This window comes from Sparus aurata, chromosome 11 (genome assembly GCF_900880675.1).
Source record: "Sparus aurata chromosome 11, fSpaAur1.1, whole genome shotgun sequence".
Taxonomy (NCBI): Eukaryota; Metazoa; Chordata; class Actinopteri; order Spariformes; family Sparidae; genus Sparus; species Sparus aurata.
Window position 1 is genome coordinate 12,483,492 of NC_044197.1, and position 25,660 is coordinate 12,509,151.

The 25,660-nt window shown below is 39.7% G+C and overlaps 2 protein-coding genes across 4 annotated transcripts; both read right to left on the reverse strand.

The window, feature by feature from the left end:
- Window positions 1-2,678: 2,678 nt before the first annotated feature.
- Window positions 2,679-13,797, reverse strand: LOC115591103 (AN1-type zinc finger protein 5). Of its 2 annotated transcripts, none has more exons than XM_030432767.1 (6): window positions 13,243-13,447; window positions 12,289-12,488; window positions 11,805-11,916; window positions 9,264-9,391; window positions 8,480-8,587; window positions 2,679-6,173 (listed from the first exon to the last, which is right to left on the reverse strand). In XM_030432767.1, exons 2-6 carry the CDS (start codon window positions 12,446-12,448, stop codon window positions 6,025-6,027), a joined length of 657 nt encoding a protein of 218 aa, XP_030288627.1. In that variant the 5' UTR covers window positions 12,449-12,488; window positions 13,243-13,447; the 3' UTR covers window positions 2,679-6,024. The 2 variants fall into 2 exon arrangements, with proteins under 2 accessions (XP_030288627.1, XP_030288626.1); XM_030432766.1 differs by lacking the exon at window positions 13,243-13,447 and adding an exon at window positions 13,649-13,797 and having other exon boundaries at window positions 2,682-6,173.
- Window positions 13,798-13,886: 89 nt separating this feature from the next.
- On the reverse strand, window positions 13,887-25,205 carry plin3 (perilipin 3). 2 transcript variants are annotated; one of them, XM_030432765.1, is made up of 8 exons: window positions 25,082-25,205; window positions 19,928-20,017; window positions 19,515-19,710; window positions 18,840-18,922; window positions 18,305-18,536; window positions 16,104-16,444; window positions 15,594-15,809; window positions 13,887-15,216 (listed from the first exon to the last, which is right to left on the reverse strand). In XM_030432765.1, exons 2-8 carry the CDS (start codon window positions 19,994-19,996, stop codon window positions 15,076-15,078), a joined length of 1,278 nt encoding a protein of 425 aa, XP_030288625.1. In that variant the 5' UTR covers window positions 19,997-20,017; window positions 25,082-25,205; the 3' UTR covers window positions 13,887-15,075. The 2 variants fall into 2 exon arrangements, with proteins under 2 accessions (XP_030288625.1, XP_030288624.1); XM_030432764.1 differs by having other exon boundaries at window positions 15,594-15,812.
- Window positions 25,206-25,660: the final 455 nt, after the last annotated feature.

The following is a 25,660-nucleotide window of genomic DNA, read 5'->3' on the forward strand; positions in this document are numbered from 1 at the left end:
CGGATGTGACGTCACCAGTTTCCATTGGACAATTAAGGGAAACTTGTTATCAGTGTTGTAAAAGATGACATGCTTGAACTTCATTGTTAGTTTGCACCTATGAAGTAAAAATTAGGTAAATGGTACAGTATCTCCTGAGTTGCTCCTGTATCATCACAGTTACTGAATATGAGTGACTAAAAGTTTGATAATACTGAATTGTTGTGAGTCCATTACAACTTAATTCTTATTTATTTCTTAGCAACAAAGAAAAAGATCTGTCATCATGTTTGTGTGTGGAGGCACTTGTGATAAATTGCATCCAACACGCACTGGCCTTCGGCTGCTGTGATGCACAAATGTCCCTGTTTCCCGGATTAATGAAGGAATTCTGATTCTGATTCACACGGGAGTTTTCCTGCGATTTCCCCAGAAACAAGCTTCTGCTGGCACGAGAACCACCTTTACTAGCCATCACAGGAACTTGTCTGGTTCCTAGAGTCAAATCGAAACGTGGATAAGCAGCATTCGGTTATTAAGCACCACATATCTGGAACCCACTCCCAGAAAACTGCAGGTCTGCTCCATTTCCCCATCTCTGTTGAATCAAATCTGAAGACCTTTTTAACTAAGAGCTGTGTCTAATGATCAGTGTCTGAATGTTACACTGATGGAGACATCCTACTTCCGTCTCAAAACGTCAGTTACTGTGTCTTCAAAAAAAAAAATCTCTCTGAGTATATCCGGGAGTTTCATACCTAATTTTTCCAGATAGTTTTAGCTTTGTTTGCCCAAGTTTGAGGACATCTTTCATAGAGATTTCTTCTTGCACCACATTACATTGGAGGTTAAGTATATTGTTGGTGCTCACAACAAGAGCGATGTTCCTGACAGCTTTAGTTACTGGTTACTTTTCATAGCCCTACTGCTCAGGAAACAATTTATAAGTTGTGATATACTGAAGGATGATGTGTTCCTCTTTGTGTTGACAGAATTATCCTACTTTTCATGCTCAATAAACTACATCAAAACTCTCATTAGCGGAAAATTGCATCTTCAAAGCTGTAAACAAGTGTTTTTTCTGAGCTTGTGAAAAGTCGACTTTTTAGGGATGTGATATTTACACAGGACAGTGGTGTTACAAACATATGATGGTCTTGTAGAACATTGCTGGAGATACTACCCAACAGCATAAATGTAAGTTAAGGTGAAAATTAGGATACTGTAGCTTTACTACCCATGGATGTTTTGTTTGTTTAAAAATGTTCTACACTTGAGCACCACATTCAGTTGCTTTCAACTTCTCGTATGCAAGGTTACATTATTGGCATGTTTTGGATGTGCCATTGGTCAAATTTATTTTCACAGACTTGTTTCTATGTTCAGTTTTCATTCATTTCATCACACATTTCACTGTCATTATAGAACATGTACAATCATGATGATGTGGCATTTCTCCTGGTCTCTGCCAAACAAACATGATTTATTACATCTGGAGAACACTGTTTTGCGACACATTTCACCTTTTTGAAATAATTGCAGTTCTTGCGATTTGGATACTGGACTTAATCATTGCGATTTTGATTATTTAGCAATTAACTGTGCAATCCTAAATAAGCTTTGTTTATTCCAGCACAGTGAAGTGAGTCCCATGGCAGTTCCTCGTACAGCATGCAGCCGAGCTGCACACAAGAGGCCATTGTGTAAGAACATTTCTGCCTGTAGTATTCGGTTTTGTATTTGAAAACAATATACAAGTACAAAGCAGTGGGGCCACTGCATGTAAATGGACTGGAGCAGCGGAAAATAGTCATGCATGATTGTAACTATACCACTCTAAATAGACTACCATTAAAAGGTTTGAGTTTGCCCCCAAAATGCCACGATTTCCATGAAAACTTATTTAAATTCATCAGTCTTCCTCTGTCCAATATTTTTGTTCTTCCACACATTTTAATCTTCTCATTTTATTGGCCATATATTTCTTTTTCTTTGCTACTCTGCCTTGATGGCCAGCATCCTGAAGTTGCCTCCTCACTTTTGACATTGATACTGGTGTTTTGCAGGTACATTTTCTATAGCTGCCAGTTGAGGACCTCTGAGGGCCTCCCACTTCTCTCACTATTCTGGTTAGAGCTAGTTTGTGCGGTTCTTAGAAGGGAGCAGTACACAGTGTTGTATGAGATCTCCAGTTTCTTGGCAATTTCTCACATGCATTAACCTGTTCTTTTGTTCTGGTCATTGAGACTGTAATCAAACCAGCAAACTCTCGATGCTTAAGACACTCGACTAGCCCTGGGAAGGCCAATTTAATTGCTTCTTTAATCAGCACAACAGTTTTCAGCTGTAATCACATAACTGCACAAGGGTTTTTTAATGATCAAAAGGACAAATTTGAATTAGTTAACATAATGTGACACCGGACCACAGAAGTGAATGCTGCTGAAAATGGTCCTCTGTACACCTATGTAGATACTCCATTACAAATCATCAATTTCCAGCTAAAATAGTAATTTAAAACATTTGATGTTATTTGAATTGCTTTTAACTGATTTTCTCATTTCTAAGGGACCACAAACAATTCAGTGGTAGAGCATATGTATGTTGTTAGAACTTTTTAAGAGAATAAATCACTGTGGAAAACTGAGTCTGAGGCAGCATCAACGTTAAAATAAATATGCATAAAGACAAGACAAGTGTAATTTAAAATAAACTTTGTGAATTTATTGTTTTATACTTACTCTTACACATCATACAATCCTAAATCTTGAAAGAAAAACAAAATAAAAAGATATCTGGTGGTGTTTCTGGGGGACTGGAGTGCCAAGGGACAAGAACTACATCTCTGTGAACATTGTAGATTTCATTTGATGTCCCTCAAGCTCATCTTGAAAGACAGAATGAATCAACTCGTCATTTGTCTTTACATCTGCAGCAAAACAATTTCAACCAGATTCATCACAACTGTCGGGTTCGTCATTATTATCAGTCAAAACCCTAGCATGACGAAGACACTGATTATGAAAGGTTGTGCTAAAGAGAGGATTGAAGACATCGAAACTTTATCAAAGCATCTGAAGGAAGAAGAAAAAAAACACATATGTACTGAGAATATCTAGAATATTCAGGTATGGTTGGTTGCTGGTGCCAAGTCCTTCATCACAAAAAGTCAAGACAGTTTAGTGATCCAACAGTCCCAAATCACATGTAAGAAAGCTGGACCTCCATCCTCTGCCCAAAGACATAGTCAATGTCTGATGTGAATTATGGTGGTTTACATTCAAACTGCTCATGTTTAAAAAGGAGGAGAGAGAGGGTTCCATATAAGCAGTCAATAAAAAAGAAAACAGCAAGCATAAACCATGACATCCTCACGATTTACAGCACTTAATCATCCGATGTTAAGGACTTTTTTTCTGTTAAAGGACTTTCAATCTGTAATGGAAAACTAAGCTAAAAACTAATATTTTTCAAATGGTCTTTAAAACAGCAGGCAAGCTTGAATTTTCTTAATATATTAAGATACACTTTAGGGAAGAGCAGGGCTGCTCCACACACAGGTTTCCTAAATACGGGTTATTCTCCTTTTACACAATCGTCACTCAATCAACCCCACAAACTCCTTCTGAATTTCAATTTTCCACTAGTGATTGAGTCACAGTCGGGAGCTGTAGCTGACCAACTGTAAACGGTCTCAGTGTTGGCGAGCTCAAACTAAAGTCAACCAGATCCAACATGATATTCTGTGTCTATAAGAAAAAAGGTTCCTCTAACTTCAACACATTCTGCATTGGCTTGTTTTGAGAGTGCATATACTCGGCAAATTCCTTGCAACGTCTACTGCAGCTCCTTTCATGAATACTTAATTATCAAGGTCAAGCAACATTTACATGAAAGCTTTTGATAATGAAAACGTCATACCTCAAATGTCCCTCTACATCTTATAAGGGGCCTTTGTTTAACTCTCAGTAATATCACTATGCTTCAGTAACAGGATAAAAGCATGGGCTGGGATACTGTGTAATTCAGCGAGGTTAATAAAGCTTATAGGGGCTTGTTAACAACATGACTAGTATTGTAGAAAAGAGGCAACGTGGCCTGTAGGAGACACTCATGGTAGAGCCAAGTTACCGAACATACTTTGGACGATACATGGGCAGATGATGGAAATTAATGGGGAACAAGATGGAGAAAAAATAAAAAATCAGTGCCATTTGTGGCACACTTTTTTGGGGATAATTATGAAAAGCACTTTTATACACATAGTACTATTCTTCACCTTAGTCCCCCACCTTTATAAGCTGGCAAAAATCTACATTAAGATTATACTATATGAATAGGAGCCATATGGTATTTACATTTGGAAAAAAACTGAGTCCTGTTAACTTGAGCCTCGAGGTTCCAGCCATGCATTGTGCTACTGCTGTGTGGCTTTTTAAACATTCCACACATATCAAACTGTGCAGTCAGTTACAAGACAGTAACTCATACGTTAAGACTGCACACATGCATGTAGGTTTGATCTTCCTAGAAGAAGCTAGCTAGAAGCGCTCTTCGTAGTAAGGACTCATCTGAATCTGAGCACGTCGTCAAAGGGCAGCACGCAGCTCCGTAGCATTGCATCAATCTTTAGCTGAGCAAAAGGTGTGTCAATGTGTAGAGGAACTGCGACCCGGGTCAGTTTTCATTCAGCATGTGTCAGTGGTCTGCTGGTGGTTAGAGAAACATGGAGCTTCACTCTCCATAGAACAGAAAAGGGCATTCAAGGAGAACACACCGCCATACTAAAACAGAACGTCTCATCAACTGAGCAAGAAGGCGATTTCTTCAGCAAGCCTCCTGTACTCATCAGATAAACTGCAAATGACCCAGATGCTGAACAAAACCGAGTAGGTGTAGCACATTAGTTTGTGCTCTGCAATTGACACACGGTTGTGCTTTGTTTCCAAATCAATGGACGTTTTACTGCACATTTGTAGTTGTAACGGCTTAACTGGACTCTACTCCATCATGTCAGAGCTTGTGTATTTTTTATTAAATGGTTATATAATCAAGATGGAATTACTTAAATATAATCGAAAAGGTTAAGTGCAAATCTTAGTGATTTGCTGACACATGCCGCCAATCCTCCAGCACAGACCAACCAAACGATAAAAAATAAATAGAATGCAATCACACAATTCAAGCTAACTACAATATATTAATATAGATCTTCTGATGTCATACGCTCATTAAAACAGAAAAAAAAAAATGAAATGAAAGAAAAACACAGAATTCAATCACTCAGTTAAGTCAAGGTTTTCAGTTTCCCCTACCCTTGCCCTCCCCTACCTTCCCTCTCCATTAACTGTTCATGCACCCAATATCAGTATGATAAGTCAATATATCAAAGAGAAACATTTCTGGAAAATGCTGAGACTTGAGAGTTCAACATGTGGTGACCCATAGAATAAAGAATGGGATTAAAAAAAGCCAATTTGACAAGAAGTTGACATCATTTTCAGCCTGGGAGCAAAAATTAAATTCCAAAGCCCTTTAAAGGTCTTGCTGATAAATGAAATCTCCCAGTTAGGTAATTAATTGACCTCTTTGTCATTATTGTGTCACATTCCTCGACAGCTTACCCCCGTCTCATTTCAACTACCTTACAGGGATTGTATAAAAATAAACTCACACGATCCCCCAAGTTGAGAAACAAAAAGGGGTAAAAATCAAAAGCCTTCCCTCCCCACGGCAACACTAATGTCCACAAAGCTCCTACAGCTCTCTCCCCGACTCTCAAGCAAATGTACACACACACACACTTTCATACAAACACACACGCGCACACACAGAAACACTCAGGTTCAGCTGCAGTCACTAGTGGAGAGAGAGGGAGATGCTAGTAAGGGAAGCGTCTGGACAGTGGCTGCGACCACATCATCCCCACCCCACCCGTCTTAGACTACCATGAACAAATGAAGCCATGATATCAGGTGTTTTCATCCAAGTTGCCATTGTTCAAATTCACAAAGTCAGAGACTTTTGTTTTTTTGCACTCAGTCCTCATAACTTCTGAATTTTCTCAGCCACCACGATGGGGTTCTCCTTGCGTATGCGGGCAGCAGCTGCACTCCGGTAATCATAGGGACAGTCGTGTTTGTCAGAGTAACGGTGAATGGCACAGAACAGGTTGCCACAGCGACAGTCAAAACCTTCAGTATGGAGAAGCAAACAGTCAGTAAACATTATACAGATCATCACATATTAAAATAACAGGCACAATGATTGTTGTGTAAAGGACAAGTATTGCTCATCTTTATTGGACTGGGCATATTTTTATTATACTTAAAGTATTTAATAGCGAAATGCCTTTTGAGCAGAAAGGAGAACAGTACCTTGATAAAAAAAGAGTGTAACTCAGCCTGAGTTCAACTAGGCCTCGAGGGTACAACCATTATTAGTACCTCAATGTACACTGAGGACATGGACAGGGCTTAATGTGCAAATATTTCTAACATTAAGAGGGGACTCAAGCTGCCTTTGAGAGAATCCAGTTTGGCAAAAGCGTGGAGGCCAGCAAGACACTGTGAAATACCTGAGACTGTGAAATGCACCACTAACCTGCAGTATGTCGCTCTCTGTACCATAGTGTTTGATTGTGGAGAGAAAGACATTACAAAAACCATGGACTGGGAGTTGGATCATAGATATTTGGTATTTCCTAAACACCCTAAAGTTATGTCTAAAATGTAGGAATGAACCAATGCAAATATGCTAGCGGGAGTAATATGTCACTGTCTCTTTGTTTTGATAAACATCTGGCAGCGGGTTCAGTTGCAGACAGCTGAGGGGCTATTAGTTTATAATAGCCCAAGTTTATACGCGTGTTGAAATAAAGGCTTTTCAGAGTCACTTTCAGAGTTGCCTTAGAAGCCAAAGAAACATAACTTAATGTCAAACTGTAAACAATTTGTGGGTAACGAATTTATATTAAAAAGAACTTTGAGTGTGTTTTATAATGTGTTAGGTAATAATTTATAAAGGCCCATATAAGTCATTCTAAGAAAACTGTATAAGTGTTAACAATAGCATCATAAACATGTTATTATTAAAATATGACACATTTAAAAGCACTTCTCTTTTTTGCTGCTTTATGAGGATTAATACCTACATTATTATGCACAGGGTTCGTACACATTTTTCAAGGTCAAATTCAAGCACTTTTCAAGCACTTTTAAGGGTAATTTTAAAGATTTTCCAGCACCTTATTCCTGGGGTAAAATACTTTTCTACAGGAATATATAAACTCATTATTTTTTCTTCACTTTTTATCACAATAATGTACATTGTATTATGCTGTAGACATCTAAAATTATGTTTCATAATGGCAAAAACTTCAGAAATTAATTATGCAGTCTGATCCCAATTTTGTGAAAGACACAGTTATAAAGTCAAGCACTTTCAAGCACTTAAACTAAAATCCAAGCACTTTTCAGGCCTTGAAAAGACAACATTGAAATTCAAGTACTTTCAAGGATTTCAAGCACCCGTACGAACCCTGTATGCATTTACGACCAGTTAACTTTCAACTTATTCACAGATAACTAAGCTGTCTGAGGCTACCTGATCGAGAAACAAGAGCAATGTCTAATTAAGGTGAATAAATTATTTTGCACTTATTTACAGTTTTTTTTAAGGTTTTTTTTTTTTTTTTTTTTTTTTACAAATTTCAGATATCTTATAATCTAACAATAAATGTGTTTAACGTTTACAGTTACAGTCTTATTAGTAATAATAAACATGTTATGAGGAGCTATACGGGCCCTATTACCTATTACTTAAGATTATTACAAGGATCTTAATACAAAGTGTTACCGAATGTCAGTAGAAAACAACAAGGTGCCTATGCTAAATCCTTAGCGAACACCACAACTAGGACGTGTATTTAAAAAAATAAATTAAAAAAAAGATAAAATGAGAGCATTAGAGGTGAACCTGGTCCAATGTTCTATGTGACTGAACACAAAGCAATCAGAAGTACGATGACTTTTCTATCTCAGTCGCCCAAGAATACAATCCCTTTCCAGATTCATGATAAAACCAAAAAGAACATTGTCTTGTAACAGTTCAAAGGACTGAGTTTGCAAACATAGCCATCTCATTGTACGACTTCTATTTGATAAGATTTTCCATTTTAGGGGCATCGTCTGCTTCACTTTTACAAAAGGTGTTCCTGGCAGTGCTGTGAATTTTAAAATGTTTCAGATTGTGCTATTGTGAAACACATTGTGAAATACCCCACCAACAGGTAGGGGTTTACCAGGTTGTAAAGGTGACAGAAAGGTATGACAAGAAAATGGTGCAATGAGTTAGTAAACAGTTGTTCTGAATTTCTAGATGCCAGGTTGTGATTATCATTGAGAACCCCAGTAAAGCAGGTTCATGACTCATAAACCTTTGAACCATGTCAAGACTAACTCTCTACTCAGTATCTGTGTGAAACTCTTATCTTCCTTACCAGTAAGGCCCACTTTCTTCCGGCAAGAAAAGCAGCGATTCTTTTTCTTGTTTTTATCTGGAGTTTGGTCATTATCAGATAGAGCCTGTGCTCCTTCTCCCACTGGTTCTGGTGAGGGAAAAAAAGACAAACAAGCACAATGGTAACAAATCAAGTCACCCTTTACTTGTTCAAAAACAAGCTTGTATACAATGCAACAATGAAGAGGACCCAAAGGAAGACATTCACAAGATATGAAACAAAACAAGTATGACAGATGGAATAAAATAGCTTCATAATATTCATTATCTCTCTATCAGAGCCCATTCCAGCCACTAAATGATCGCTGCATTCTCCACATTGACACATTAAGATGGTGGATTTGTGATGTTAATGGCCAACACAAACCGATCAGTGTGATGTGGAAATGGATAATAAAACCCTCCAAGAGCATGCTTGCACTGGTGCCTACTTTAACACTGCATTACCCCAAAACAGGAACACTCAAGCCAGAAAAATCAAAAAGATGATTAAATTCATCATCAAATTTTGTTTAAGACATGCAAAAAAAGCAGGGCATAGAATATGTATAAACAAAAAAACTTTATCATATTGTACATGAGGTAAACATCATCACTTGTGTTTTTGGGGATGCTGATGGTTGTGGGTGGCAAGTGCTTCCCACGGTTTACCTGTTTATTCACCTAGTGCTCCTTAATAAGCAGTTTCCTCCAGAGCTGTGAGAATGACTCACTATGTGGATGTTGGGTAGGGACTTATTTAGGAAAGGACCACTGTTATTTACCTGAGCTGTTGGAAGTACCCTCCTCTTCTCCCTCATCAGCCTCCGCTCGATCAGAGTCTACGGCTCCTGAATCCTGGGAGATGCTCATAGCTGTCATCTGCTGGGTTACTGGACTGGGAGAGCTGGGACTGACATCACGACAACAACAATAACAACAACAACAAACAGTTTAGACCATACTAGTATAATTCTCATTCTCATTCAGAAATCAAATTACTTTTGAGGACTACAATAAATTTTGTAGTAAATGTCTGGCAGAGAGATTTGTGTATATTTTGTTAGACTGCAAATGTTAGCAAACCTAGAAGCTCTTGCTGCCATCCAGTACTACTTACAAGGTATCTATGTGAAAATAGAGTGAACACAATTAAAACCATCAAGTAGCACAACGAATAACACAAGAAAATGTTAATCCTTCTTGTCTTGTTTTGATTGCCTGCATACATTATCGCACTGTTTTGTTTGGTGACTGCATACTAATTTCTTGGCTCTGTTTCAGCACGCTACCTCTAAACTACTCTGAGAAATTCTTTTGATGAGCTATCACAATCAACTTGACAATACACAGGCACCTCAAACAGGCAGGACCTACAGCACACACACACAATTAACCATGATTACACTAGGAAGGCAGATTGGGTGCAAATCCCTTCTTATAATTCCAAAATATCAACACACTGGGAACAAATGACTGTCTGGACTTCTCTGTCGACATTCTGGCCAGAATAAACCCATTACTGGAACAACTTCTATGATAACTGGTCTCATTATAATGAGATTTATCTGTTACGTTAATTTTTGAGAAAAAAAAAAAACTCAGACATGTAGGTATAGTATACTACAATTAAATTACTGCTCAAATATTAAATCCACCAGTCTTCTGACAAGTTTAAAGATCTATTTATGCTTGATTCCTTACATCCTTAAAGTGCAAACGTCACATATTATAGAATCAATCAGAACATTTGTTAAGCTATAACCTAATAACTTCCAGGTACACACAATTCAGTTCTCTTTTTTCATGATGTAATTTCAACATATATACACATCTAATTAATGTAAAATGCATATCAAATGCTATCATATTACAACAACCCTTTTACTGACGTTAAGTTGGAGACCTAATTTACCTGTTGGGCCACAAACTAAACAAAACGACACCTTAATTTTACCCAAAATTTGCAGTAGCAATTAGCCTGAAAGGAAGCGACATGTCGCTGATGGGTAGATTTGGTTTATCAGAGACGCAAGCAACCCAACACAATATGTAATATAAGCACAACCGAAAAGTCAAGGGTCGGACCACCGTGTTCAACTCTTTTCCTTGACAAAGAACCATTACAGGTAAAAAAAAGATAACAGAAATAAAAAGGTTTGACGATTTCACATATCTCCACAATGACGATGAAAGCCAGCTGTCAGCATAGAATTGACTATTTTTAGTGCGACGTCACAGTGTAGCACACAAAAAACTTCACAACCGCTTCACTGAACCCCATGACACTAAACCTTTCAATACTTTTTAAAAATTCAAAAATAATTATTTATTAGCATCACTAAGAAAAGTGTAGGCCTGCAAAAGTTATTCAACATTGTGTGGTAGTATAGGAGAATAAGCCCTAAAGCAAGTTTCTAAAAGCACAGAACAGTACTCTTCAGCTCTTCTTCTTTCTCATCCAGAATCAACTTTAAACGAGAGGTTTCATGATGGGTAATCTTGCCTTTGATAACCCTTATTAAAACAACCCTTATGCTTAAAACAATTACAATAATAACAGACACGATCTGTAGGTAAAGTGTAGCAAGACCTGCTTACTGACATGGAGGATGAGAGCAATTTTAAAAGAGCGCAAAGTTTTGTTTGAAGAGCAAAGACACACCATATCTAACACACATTATCTCTATTGGTTTAATCGTAAATGTGTGCACAGATGAAAGTAAAATGCGAAGCAGAGATAGTCAGGCACCAAAAAATTAAATTACAGCACTCCCACTGCCTCTCCGTGAAATAGGGTCGGAGATATATTTAACACTGTTGCCGATTAACTTCTTAAAACTTACAAACCTTTTGCATTGACTAGAAACCAGAAAACTGGAGTCATCAGGTGAAAAGAAAACTGTTTGTGTGGCCAAAGGATTGGAACATGATCCCAGCAGGTTGTGTGTTTAACAGATATACATTTAGAAGCCAGCCGTCGGATTTCTGCTGAGGCAAGCTGTTGTACTTAATTAAAGGGACTAATGAGAGCCCATTAAAACACAATGTGCTGGAGTTAGAGATGGACTGATCTACTCATTATTTAGCCAATTAAAAGAGGAATTTTAACAACATAATCAAATGTCCCACATGATGACAAACACTCTGTACCAGACAAGAGACTCCTGTTTAATTTGTCTGATGAGATTAATAGAAACATAGTGAACACAGAATATCGTGTTTATAATTTTACTTGAATGACATCAAAAAGACCACTGATTCACAATGACCTGTTGTTGTTTTTTAAAATTCTAATCAAATTCCACATGTATCAGTCAACATACCTGGCTGTCTGTTCCTCAGGTGGGGTGCCTGCCACCTCTGTACTGGGTTCTGAAGGTGCACTCTCCACGGTCACACTAGCCGACCCTGGTGATCCTACCGGTGATGTAGCAGCTGTGTGGGAACAGAGCAGTCTGATAGCAACCAGTAGCACAGAACTTGTGGTTTTGGCACCTTAACATAGATGTCTCTAAATCTCTTATTGCTCGTGTTTTTGTTTTTCTTTGTCTACCATGATCAGACTTGTTTTGAGTTAATGTGAAAGAACAGATGGAGATGTCACTCTCTTGCTTTCTGATGCCACAGTGCAGGCAGCTACTGCTACCTCTGTTCTCCAACCCCTTTTAGCAAATTCAAGTGCCCCCCCCCCCCCCCCCCCCCGTATAGTTTTAGATAACTGCCTATTCCAAGTTCCTGTCTTTCCCACCTCCACTATCCAGCACCCCATCTTACTTTTTATAGGTCACGTCTCTCCCATCTTCCTACCTTTCTCTCCTGGGGGGCTGGATCGTCCCCCTCCCTGTTGTCTCTGCAGGTGTTCCTTGTAGCAGACGGAGCACATGCCGTTGGTGCGGGGGTTACCATAGAAACCACATCCCATAGTGCAAAGCATTGGCACCTGCGTCTGATTGGTCTCCTGAGCCATGCTCTGACAGAGGGGGTAAGGGGGATGGGAGAGGATATTCCTGAAAATGGGGTTGCAGAAGTTAGTCAAAATGATAAGCAGTCCCTATTTGGTCACATGGTTATTCATTTTTGTTGGCTAAAAGAGCTTGGAGACTGGCATTGGAGCATGAGAGTAGAGTTGGAGACAATATGAGTTATTTTGTGAACTAAGGGGTTATGATTGTAAAGGGTGAGTACATCTGTGATGAAGGTTTGTCAAACAGGCCCATACCTTCATCAACCAAAATTAAATCCAACACCACTGACAGCGTGACAAAGCCCACTTCTGCCACTAAACCACAAACTGGACTTTGTCACACTTAACCAGTACAGTTTTGTTTAAAATATGCTTTTGAATGACTGTAAAACACAAAATCAATCTCTGACATTGATGGCAAATAAATACAAAATAAAAATGATCACATAATAATGTAATGTTCCTCCTGTATCACTAGGAGCAATTCAGAAGTGTTAAAAAATATTAAGCTGTGGAATTGTGACAAAAACTAGGTGGAGAGCGTTTCACGATCATTAAAATAAAAAAGAGAATAGCACACTTTCACTGAAAAAGTAAGCTAGCTCAGCTAGTTTATCCTTTCTGCCGCCACACTGCAAGATGTTTTGGTTCGGACAAAGTTATCAAAAAGAAACAAAAGCTAAAGACTTGTCCAAACAAAACCACCAAGAAACCGAAAACAAAACCCTCAATTTCACCGATGAGCTGGCAAACGCTAACGCTACGTCGCTTACAATCTAGTTAGCTAAACAACTTACAGCTGACTGTCCCCAGTCTGAGTTAGTCCGCAGCAGAAAACAATTGGCGTCCTATGCTTGCATAGCTCAAAGCAACCACTGTAACATTAGCAAACAACCCCACTAGATGTTTTGTCTGTCTGACACTGGATACCAGTGCTCAAACAAGAACAAAACTCGCTTGGTGGCCTTCCGCCGTGATGAAAACCGAGAAAATAAAAAAGTAAAGCGTCCTTAGCGACGACCTGTAAACAAATTCTGCGTTTTAAATCGAATAAACGCTAGTGTTAGCAGGCTAACGTTAGCTCAACCGCTAGCATAATCAGCCAGCCCAAAGACAGCGCGCTTGCCGACAGTGTCCCGGCTGGTTTAAAATCGGTTACACACAGCGGCCGTCTCTCATAGCGGTGTAAGTTGAAGACAGTACCTGGTTTTCACGGTACCGGGGGCTGTCGACGACCTTGGGCTTCAGATTTGTACAAGTTTCGTCCCCAGTAGAGAGCGCGGCCTCCTACCCAGCGCTAGCTCCCGACATTCGAAACAACGACCATGACGTCATCCTCAGTCAGCATCGATTCAGCCTTCAGTCAGACGGGCCAACACAGCAAAGTCCACCAGCCCCCCCCCACAACAACAACAGCACAACAAAACACTCAGGGATAATATTAATGTTCTCCAGGGTGACACTGACGCTCTGCTGTGTCACAGTTTTATTGAAATGTCAGCTCATTGGCAGTTCACATGGTGCTTCCACATACCCATCCAGGTTCACACACTACATATTGGAACTAAAAGGGCAAATCTAACTAAACTCTGAATGTCATTACAGAGACTTTAACATTTGACTCAGTTCCGGAAATGATTTTCAGAAGTGGCAAGAAGTGCCCCACCATCATATGTGTGTGTGTGTAACCCTAACCCACTAATAGGAAAACTTTAATTTCTGAGATTGAAATGCAGTTAAAAAAAAATGCTACTAAATGAAGTCATTTATAATTATTATATAATTTTTAATTATTGAATTCCCAGTAAAGTTTACAGTTTCTGTGCAGGGATAGTTTATTGCTAAAAGGTGCAATATGTAAGAATTGGGAGCCCACAGTTCACGATAAGACTTGAACGTTTCTTTGTTGTTGTAACTTTACATTTGTTTTGATAAGATTTTACATGTTTGTCTCGTCACAACACTGTGGTTATGCTTTGGTTAGGTTTAGGCACAAAAGACACTTGATCAGGGGTAGGAAAATATAATGTTTTGGCTGAGGATACCTGTGTTGGTCACCACAAGTCTGGACATGTCACAAGGTCTTATTGAAAACATCTGGTTTTGCTGAAGGAGCTGCTCCATAACATGACATCAAACCTTTTCTTTTTTTCACATTCTGTTGATATCTTTAGTACAAATTGTTTCAAACTAAAATTCTTACATACAGCACCTATAAACTGTAAAATATCTTGCCTCTGTCACATATCTTTAAAACATTTTCTGATAACCACATTTGAGGATTCAATACAACAAGGGAAAAAAAAGTATTGGAAAGAATGGTACAGGCACTTGAAATGTAAAAATACTTGTATCCCTTGCTGGATAAATAATAAAGTGCACAAATGAAATATAAAATCTGTAAGGCCACAGGTCAGAGCTTTAAGGCATAATTGAATTCCATTAACTTCTACATCACAAATGTAGTGTCGCCAGCTAATAAGTTCAAATTTAGTGCACCATGAAGAAAACATGATTTTCATTTCATTTCTTTCATTAAAGCAAGCACATGTATTATTTAAAATGGTCGATCTACAGTAAACACTGGTACTCTTTCTGCATATGGATTAGCTCATGAAACACAGCAGAGTCTAGTTGTGTGGTCCGCTCTGCTCCATCGCCACATCCCCCTCTGCCCTCTCAACAGTCTGAGGGGCAAAAGGTCCCACCAGCCAGTTGAGCGGTGTGTTGTTTAGGAGATACTCCATGACGCCATCCAGAGACTGCTGAACCTGCGAACAAGCACATACTAGTATTACTTTCAACAAAATTAACTAACAGCCAAAATGTTTTCTTTATTTTTGTGAGGCAATAATGAATTTATATCTGTACATTACTAAATACAACATAAGCTTGACTGTCCTAGTTTCATAAATGCATATGGATGAGCAGACACCCCTGAGAATAGATGTTTGTTTAAGTAAAAATGCTGCTTAATTCCTTTTCCTCAGACTATGCAGCTGTTATTTAAGCACCAATAAAATTGTAATAGTAGGCCTAACTGTGCTAATCAACATTAAAATAAAATTTCAGGCACTTCTCTATATTTAGCTAAGCTGACGCTGCAAAACAAAACACTGCGGTAAAGACAGTGTGGTGCAATTAGTACTTGGGTCAGGTGGTGACGACTCCGCTCCAGAAGGAGGGGTGTGATGGTGCTGGTGTTCCCCAGAGAGGTGTACAGCTCTTCAGCTGATCGCCTCGCGCTGGTGAGCTGGTCCTGGACTGCACCTGGCAGACCCTGAGCACTTGACACCACGTTGGAGCACGATGACCTCAGCTGGTCGCTCATACCACGCACCATGGAGAGGGCCCGCCACTCCAGCTGCTGTAAAAAGAAAGGGAAAAAGAAAAGCTATAAATGATAATCATTTGAAAATTAATTGATGCTCCTTATCCCCTTCCCTTTCGTCGTATTAGATAGTTTCCCCTTCCCTTCCTAATTCTGATCACATAATGTAATGCCACTTCTGTCTAACATGAATCTTTGGGCATTACAAAACAATATCAGTTAAAAAGCGAGTCTGATATAGACCTGAATTTATGTACTCTAGTTCTCATCCCCAAAATAATCTGGTTAGAGACCATTAAGTAAATTCCCAAATGCTTCAGCCCTGACCTCAGCCTCATCTATGGTCCCATCTGGCTCTGACTCAGTCTGTCCAGCTCCAGCCTGCTTCTCCTTCCACTCTGTCCAACGCTGCAGCAGCTGCTCTGAGGCTCCTCCTATCTGGTTACTGGCGGTACCCAGACCGGTACGGGCCCTCTCTAGCAGGTCCAGAGTGCTGGTAATCTGAGCCACTGAAGCATAGGTGGTATCTCTGGCATGCCGTGCACGGACCAGGGACTGCTGTAGGGCCCGCTCCTGTACTTTAGCAGAGAGTTTCCCCAAGCGGACGAAGTAGCTGGGGCTGGCCATCTGGGTAGTCACCTCACTGGAGGCTGGTTCAGCCACTGCAGCTGAAAGGCGAGAGTGTTAATCTCATATATTTTCAAAACAGATGTTTTGTGTAAAAGGGCAAACGAAACTGTTCAACATTCAGATGTAGGCACGAACCACCAAGTGAAGAAATACACCGTAGAAATTCAGTACTTGTACTGAATGTATTTTCTTAGTAGCCCGGGCTTTAGGGCATGTTTTCAGTGATAGATGGATTCACAATTACCTCCTGCTAACTGTGCCAACTGGTGCATCTGTTGCAAGTCAGGCTACTTGACTCCAACAGGGTTAAAGCACATCTGCTTAGGCGAGACAAAAAGACTTGGGAGCCTCTTTACTCCCCCAAGTCATCAGTCTGTGCAAGTTAAGGGAAATGCATAGTAACACCGTCTCCCTGTGCCTCTGTTAAAAGCCACTTTGGTGAGTCAGGATGGCCTCTGCCACAGCAACCACCAAACAAATCCCCACTCCCCAGAGTTCTGCCATTATGGACAATTTCCTTCTGTCGCTGAATACGGTTGCATCTTTTTTACACATCCATAATCAGAGAAGAGAATGGCCTCCTGAGCATTACTGCTATACTGGAGTATGGCAGGTTGTCACGATAACATGACATCACAGTAGCAGGTGTCAAAGCTGTGAGTGTTGGAAATTGTAAGGGCTTTTTGGGCCAAGTTCACAGAGGGGAAGCTCATTGTAATGTCCTGCCTCACTCTCTATGAATAGCATCAACCATTCATGTGGTCAGATCTAGTCACTATAGGAATTTAACACTTTCATCATGATCATCTTGCCACATCACATCGTCTCGCCTTTATAATGATAACGTATTTGTAGAGTCTCAGCGATTTTGCTGTTTGATCTAACAACAATGAAACAAGTATACAGTGTTGGCTATTGACTGTCATAGTAAATTCCAAATCCTTCTTGCATATCAAATATGGAAAAAATAAAATAAAATAAATGGCAGTAATGCCCAGTAAGCTGTAGGAAATTAGGCTTGGAGTTATGTAAGGGGTATAAGGCTAATCATTGTGCTTAAACCTGCAAATGTTCCGCTTTAAAGCAAATCTGCAGCATTATTAATGCTTACCTGAAAGGAGATGGGATACCACTGCCATTGTTGAACTATGTATAGGTATCTTTTTGTTTCAAGTGCAAATTTAAATCAGTTTTAATTTAAAAGAACAGAGGCATTAACACAGTGTATATGATTTAGGGGGATTTAGAAGCATCTACCATCAGAGAAATTGAATATTATATTCTTTGTCAAGTTTTAATTAGTTTGTAATCACCTAAAACTAATAAGTTCCACAGAGTCAGCTACATTGCACCACCATGTGTCCTACAGAACCCCGGAAGGCCATTCACATTCTTCACCTCACTGTAAGGGAGCGTGAGACAAGGGTTTTGTTTCGCTAGTTGCAAATTGAGAACTGCAAACGCACTGCGAGATACCACAAAGTCCTACAAACTGGACATTAAAACACAAGGTTGGAGTCAATTGTAATTTGATCGACAGATCCGTAAATTCAAGGACTAACAATTGACGAAAACAATATGTAATTGAAAAGTACTTTGTCTCTATCAAACTTTCGTCTATATCAGCATAATTAATTAGGGATAATTATTCGGTATCTTTTCAGCCATTGGAAAAATGGGAGAAAAGCTAATCTACTTATTCACAATCATGTGTGACAAAATTCTGGCCACTCATTGCCCTTAATTAATTTATTCCTACTGCAGCCTCGTTTCAGCTTCATTTGATCCAACTGTCAAAAACACACCTGCCTATACCTCAGCAGTAGACATATGGGTTCATCACCTCCTCTGGTTTTTATGGACTGATTATGCTTTCCACATTGAGGATAGCTACTGACCCAGCTCCCTCTCAGTGAGTGGCAGGTTCTGATCAACCCAGTCCTCGGATCGGCTCAGGGCCAGGCCCATCCCACTGCTGACCATCTGGCCCATCCTGGTGCCCATGGCGGTGATGATACCTCCGCTGACTGCTGCCCGGGTCAGCTCGACACCACCCATCACAGCCCCCACCACGGCATCCTTGGCCCCTGCCACCGATTGGTACACCATGCCCACTGTGTCCGACACCACCTGAGGAAGACAGAGACGATGATGTGCCGTGCTCAGAGCGCTATGGTGGGGACAGATATGACATTTGAGGCAATCTGACTTACAAGGAGCAGTTCAGAGAGTAAGTGATAATGCAGGGTGTACTAGTATGAGAAGTAAAAAGGGGAGTGGTGTTTTATCCATAAGATCCATTCATTTCTTTTGTAGGACGCCCCTGAGTGTTTTATGTAAATTAAGGCTGGGTTGTTTTAACAGAGGGGTAACAGTATAAAATGGGGGGTCTGAAATAGATTTCCTTTACAGAGGCATGGTTTTCTACCACACCTTGTCTGCAGGTTGGTGAAGAATAGGCAGCTTCTCTTCCATCTTGTCCAGTCCTTTCAAGGCATACTCATTTACTGTTGCAACTGAAACAAGCACAGAACAGAAACTTTAAGAAGAATACGATTGTTGTCTCGCAGCTAACTCTATCAGCGGGAAGTATTACCAAGTACCAAGAACAATTACCCCTTGATTCCACGAGGCATGTCTGTGTTACCCGCCGTATGCCATGCTATTTTATTCTGTTGTCGGGTAGCTTAGATAGTGAGGCGACATAGTTAACTTGTTTCACTTGCAACTTGCAATTAACTGCATTAACTGTTAATACTTCCGACTTTGTTGTGCTGTAGATCCCGAGTGTGCACAAGGTGTTCACTGTTCTGTGAAGCTTGACATGGCTGTGGTCTGCTTCTGTCAAGAATAGACTCTGCGTATATTCACCATGACACTGCTATAACGTGCCATGACGCAGCCTTTGGAAACAAGAGCACTGTCTCAAAAAGCCGTGGACAGCTACAGCGACCATAATGGGGCATAGACAGGCCAGGAGGAATCTGGCAGTAACAGTTTAATTGAAAGCGTTTTAAAGATTAAAATGACGCTTCCAACAAACATACTGAATTTTTGAGGTTCTAGTATATATGTGCCGTTATTGCACATAAATTACATTATACCTACGCTGTGGTTCTATAATGTCAAACAGAGGCTTGGACCCGGTAGAGGCAGCTGCCCCCAGGGTTCGGACACCACTCTCTGCTACATCCATCACTCCCTTCAGCAAGGGCACGTTGTCTTTGGTGGTACTGTAGGCACTGGAAACCACCCCGCACGCTGAACTCACCAGAGGGAGATTACTCACTCGAGACACAACGTTCTACGACAAAAAAATACAACTGAAAACATTACTGTGAAAAGACAAAATGTGTAATAGAGTGCTGACTGTGTAAAGAAAAGCTCTTTTCAGCCGTCTGGTAGGAATAATGATTAATTCCCCACAGTAGCTTATCAACATGAAATCCTAAACTTCAAATGAGTTCTTAATACGCCTCAGTTTTGTAATAGATGTCACTTTGGGTCACAGTGCTCCTCACCTGCTGGTCTCCATTAGCTGGTTCCGCTGCAGCAGCTCCAGTCTCATTAGTTTTCCCGCTGTCTGCCATGGTGACTGCTGGATTCAATCTCTGACATGGAATACAGAGTGTCAGAAACACAGATTCACCTCACATTGCTCGCTATGCATGATGAAATAAATCTCCCTGTCTGATTTTTCTTTTTTGTTTAAGTGGTTGATACACTTTATCTTGCAGAGAAGTAGTGTGTCTCATGAATTTAGAATCGGAAAGGCTGTCCTGTCATATGGTTTAATAATATAGGCAGCCAGGCAACTCAACCATGTTAAATTCATTTGTCAACACTATGATGCAATGAGGATGAAACTGCCCTTGGAAAAACAAAATGGTGCAGCCAAGCATACAACTCAAGTCTCCATTGCAAAGCTGTATTACTTTCTTTCTTGTTAACCACCCACAGCTATATTTTTGCATTTTTAAATTATATGGCATCCTGAGGTAATGAAATCTTGACATCTGAGGCTGGGCATTATTTTGAATTTGTTAATGAAATGAGGGATTAATATCTGGCGAATCACTGTGTTGGATAAGCATCTGTGAGTTTTCTTGAGTTGACTTCTAGATCTAATGACATTAACACTGAGGAGTAAAACGTGAACTTACAGTTTCATGATTATCTGGCACATTCCAAGTTAAAATCATATAACAGAATGTTAAAATAATAGCCTGACACTCTAATAGCACATTGTAATGGCTGGGGGGAAGTTTTAAAGTGTCCTGGGAGTCACTGTGAACATAGATTTGACTGTTTGATTGTTTTCTGTAATCTTTTTCCGTACAGGCTCCTCCCTTTTTTCTACAGCCTATTGTACAGGGTCAAAAAGGTCTAGTATCTCTTAACTACTGTTAAAGATAAACTCCTATTTTGCATGTTTTTAAATGTAATAATATATATTTTGTTTTCATTACAAATGATGATATCCGCTTAAAAAGTTGAGTTAAACGTTTCTGAAAAAAGATTGGCCTGTCCCCTTTTTGCTCAAACGCAGCAGCATGCAGTCGAGCCGGCATTGACTGGACAAGTCTGTGTTAAACCCGATGACTCACGTTATGCCAGCATAACAGTGTTCCGAAAGAGTTTCTTGTGACGTCACAGGATGCTTAGCTTTCACAGTTTCGTGGAAAACTGTCAAATCACGGTGAGATAACATGAGTCATCAGGTGTTGCACAAACTTGTGGGGTCCATGAAAGCTTGAGCACATGCTGTCATTAAAGCAAAAGGGGAGCACACCCAAAGATGTTATGAAATTTACAGGCATTTTTTAGATGTTGGTTGCCTAAATGTATTGGCAGATATTGGCCTATCAAGAAATATCTGCCACAGCATGCATGTTGTCTGGATTAGACATCAGAATTGTTTATATATTAGTATTTGGAGTGCATGGATTGCCTTCGTGTTTTCAAAGTCAGTCTCTTGTGGATGAGTCAAAAGACTTATTTCTTACTCTAGGTTTACTAAAAGAAACTAAGTGTTGGATCAGAATGTCAGAAGTCAAAACACGAACAAGCCCTGCTCAGTTCTTCCATTTAGATGAACACTTCAGCTTCTTAAAATGTGTACAGTGTCCTTTAACAATGCCGTTTTCTCAAGGTGATTTTTGCTTTAAGGCGATGATTGATACGACATGAAGGGAATACAGACATGATAAATTATGTGAAAATATTCTGGGGGCCCAGAGGTGAGTCTGATTTGAAATTATAGATCGGAGTCAAGAGAAAAACCATGAATATTGTTAAGAACTGTGGACCAGCAGGGCACTAATGCAGTTGATTGATTGTTCACAAGCTCACATGAAAGTATGCAGAGAAAATGGACCTCGACTTCATTTATATCAAGTGAATCAAGTAAAAGTGAAACATAGAGCAATACCTCTCTTCTACTAATGTCAAATATTGCTTTAAATGAAAACCAGGCCAAAAGAATTGCTCAAGTGAAATACTACCCCGCTGCATTAATTGATGACTGCATTAATACATAAGGTATTGCAGAAAATAAAAACTACATAAATAAACGTACATTTTAATGGTCACATAAAATGGGTGAAATCCATAATTAATTCAATCAATTGTCCAATTATATCCAGTTCCTATTCTCCTTGAAATAAAGAGGAGAAATTGTACTTCATATTAAAATCTGCATAAATCAATGAGTGAATGTCCTTTATTCTGTTATACTGTAAGTGATGAGAGTCTAACAATAATTTTTAATATATCGATTAATCTTCCATTTATTTTCTGCATTAATTCAATGCTTAAACCAAACTTTTCAATCAGTCCAACAGTGTAAAAAACACCAGTATATTAAACTTATTATCATAGTGGACCATCAAATATTCACATTTGAGAAGAACTTCAATAATTCATCAATTAAAATTACTGCTTGCTGTCAATCCAGTGCATTACATAAGTTAACTGTTCTGATGTAATGTACATATATCACAATATTTGTGTACTGGATGTAATGCATGTCAGAATATGTTGTCATCGACTGACAATCTGCGTAACCCTAAACCTCTGGGAATATCCTGAGTTGATTTGCACCATTGCTTACAATAGCTTAATACAACCAAACGTATCAAATGAACAGGAACAGTACGGCCACATTTCTAGACAGATCTATAATATCCATACAGCGCTAGAATAATTAGCCATGAAATGTATTGTCTAAATGCAAAATGCTAACCATTATCTCATTCCAGCTTCTCACTTATTAGTATTTGCTGCTTTTCTTGTCATATGTGATGTAAACTGAATATTATTATGATAGTAAATAAGCGTGGATTTCCATTATTTTCTGATGTTACAGACCAAACAATTAATCGAGAAGATAATTGGCAGATTAAATGAATAATGAAGACAATGAAGAGATGCAAGTGAGGCGAGCAAAGAGGGATGACAGCTGATAAGAGAGGATCTTCAGCAGCAAAGCATCTTTTCCTTTTCCTTCTAGTGCTCCCAACACGTGGACCACATCTGTTTGTGTTCTGACAGATGGCACAGGGAGACATAAGTGGAGTCCACCTGTATTTACTGGAACACTGTTAACAAGTGTTTGCCACGCTCGACCTGATGTATGGGGCAGACAGTCAAAGAAGGACATGGCCTCTGTGAACATACTGCTGGGGAAAACATACAGCAGTCGGGCGAGGAGTGCAGCCAACCAGCTGTAACCTGTTGGCAGGATATAGTAAATGCTCAGGTAAATTAGGCTACTCATCCACCTGACAGAAGGAACTGCGTACAGAGGGATGAGCCTCCTATCCAGCAAGCTACACTGAAGCCAAGCAGATTCACCATGTATGACCTTTATACCACGATTTCTTTCAGATGTCTGGGTGAATAAAATTCTCGACATGAACTGTGGTGTTTCGGACAGCCTCTTGGGGCTCTGTGTGATTGCAAATTGCATTTCGTTGCAACAGCTTGGTTGAGCAACATGGGGTTTTTTTTGTCCGAGAGGCAGTTGATGAGATCTTCACTGGCTTTATTACAAAGCAAAGTCTAACACTATACTCTGTGCTATCAAGTGTGAGATGAACCCGAGATAATTGTCACAGACACAGAAAATATTATGAAGAAGGCTGTTATGCAACACAAACGCTGTGTTAGACCTTCAGAAATAATCATCTCCCTGACAAGTGATTCCAGCAAAGCACTAACAAAAAGGCTACGCAGCCTCTGCCTATCGCGCTGTAAGACTATTTGTCACATCCTCAAAATGTTGAGCCACATCAACCCTGTCAGAGCAGACCCGCGTGTATGTGACCTTTGATATAATTGGACTTGTTGGCTGGTTTATCTCCAGGAAACTATTGAGACACTTGCCAGAGAGGACAAAAGACAGATCACTGACAACAGAAAAGAGTTAAGTTCTTCAACACAGTGCTGTGAATAGCAGCACATCATCTGTAGGGTTGGGCCGATAGGGGATGCCATCATAAAAGGTGGCGTTTGTTGCTGCACACACATGTCCTGTTTATTATTTTCTAATCAAACTTGCCCAGTGAGGTGAAGTCGCGATGCTCGGTTACACTGATGGCAGCGGTGTTCTGCAGGCCAATGTTAGTGCGTTTAATTTTTCATTTGTGGGAAAAATGTATCTCTGCGTGTGAAAATTTCGAACAAACAGTGATAAAATAAACGTGGGTAATATTTACTCAAGTACTGTACTTAAGTACAATTTTGAGGTATTTCCATTTTCAGCTGCTCTTTACTTCCTCCTGATAATCGGCCATGACTGATAAATGTTCTACCTTTAATCAGCACCCGCAATCAGCCAAAATGAGTTTAACAATACTGGCAAATATCCAATATCATGCATTCCTATTCTTATATGTTTCAACATTAACTAAAAATGGCAGTGAGATTAATTTGCAGGGGCTGAACAGCACCCAATATTAATATTAAGGTCTCCTGAGATGATAAGAGGAATAAGAAGGAAAATTAAATATGTCCCACAAAATTATGTCTTTGATTTTTTGGGTGAATTATTAAGATAATTATAATAGTTTACATTTCTTCAGGTCACATTAAATCCCTCAAATGAAGCAACTTGAGCTGAAGAAATGACAACAGCTCATTTCCACACAGAGAGGTCAGAAGTAGAAGTTGCTTCATTTTCAGGGGTTAATGGCTGAGCCCGATGTTACATTAGCAAAGAGCCCTTTCACACCCATTGGAATAAGAAGCAGCCCTCTCACATGATATGACAGGATGATATCCATCAGTGCTGAGCCCACAGAAACCCACTTTAGGCTGTTTTTTTTTTACACAACACTGCGACCTTTTCAATGTAAACCACACAGCAGCTTTCATTTCTGACAGTTGAATGAACTTTGCCCCAGATGAAGAGCTGTGAGTAATAACTTGAGCAAACAACAGTCCTGTTTTTCAGTCGACTCGTTCTGATAAATCATAACTTCTGGTCGCTCCTCGATGTAAACAAGCACAGCAGAGTGTCCACAGCCGTCACAGGGAAGTTAAGCTAACACTGAACGGTTAGGTTAAGTTAGCTACTTAACGTACCAACGAGTCACGTTAGCCGAGCTCAGCGACGCGCCTAGAAGTTGGGGACTGATTTAGAAACAAAAACAGAGCCGTCAAAACTCACTGACCTCTCTGGCAGCCTGTTGTCCCTCTGTCCTGCGTTGACCTGCGGTGTATTGTTGGTTAATGGACCTGTCCTGCCCTCAACGAGCTGCTCTTGATGCCCGACTTTAGTATGGACATAGAGGCGTATGTGTGGGCGTGTCCGAAAAACTTTTAACCAATCAAAGTACAGAAACGCGGAAGTGACAGTCCGTGGGCCACACTCGGGCCACATCTGTTGACATCTGGAGCAGATGCATGTAAACCCATGTAATAACCCTGGCAATTTCATTTTATGTTTTTCATTGGTGCCTATTTTAAAAGATTTTCTTCTGTCTGGGGCTGTCAACTAATGGACCAAGGCAAAAAATCATGGATTGAAAACTAAAACCAGCCTAAAGATGGGTGAATTTAATTAGTGTTGTCAGCAGTAGTGGAGACATAATGAGTACTAATGTACACATGGTCATACTGCCTATACTGTAAACACTGAATACACTGCTTCCACTCTCAACACTGCTAACAACATTTCATTGGCTTTGTTCCTGCACTCTGCACAATGGTATTAAAGTTTAATCTAATCTAAAGACATTTATTTACAATAG

Coding starts and splice junctions, on each gene's coding strand:
- LOC115591103 (XM_030432767.1), bottom strand. CDS start 12,448: ATGGCTCAGGAGACCAATCAGACGCAGGTGCCAATGCTTTGCACTATG. Junction 8,588..9,263: donor GGGTACTTCCAACAGCTCAG/GTAAATAACAGT, acceptor TTCCCTCACCAG/AACCAGTGGGAGAAGGAGCA. Junction 6,174..8,479: donor GAAGAAAGTGGGCCTTACTG/GTAAGGAAGATA, acceptor TCCATACTGAAG/GTTTTGACTGTCGCTGTGGC.
- plin3 (XM_030432764.1), bottom strand. CDS start 19,996: ATGGCAGACAGCGGGAAAACTAATGAGACTGGAGCTGCTGCAGCGGAA. Junction 19,711..19,927: donor CAGCTAATGGAGACCAGCAG/GTGAGGAGCACT, acceptor TTTTTGTCGTAG/AACGTTGTGTCTCGAGTGAG. Junction 15,813..16,103: donor GGACCATAGATGAGGCTGAG/GTCAGGGCTGAA, acceptor TTCTTTTTACAG/CAGCTGGAGTGGCGGGCCCT.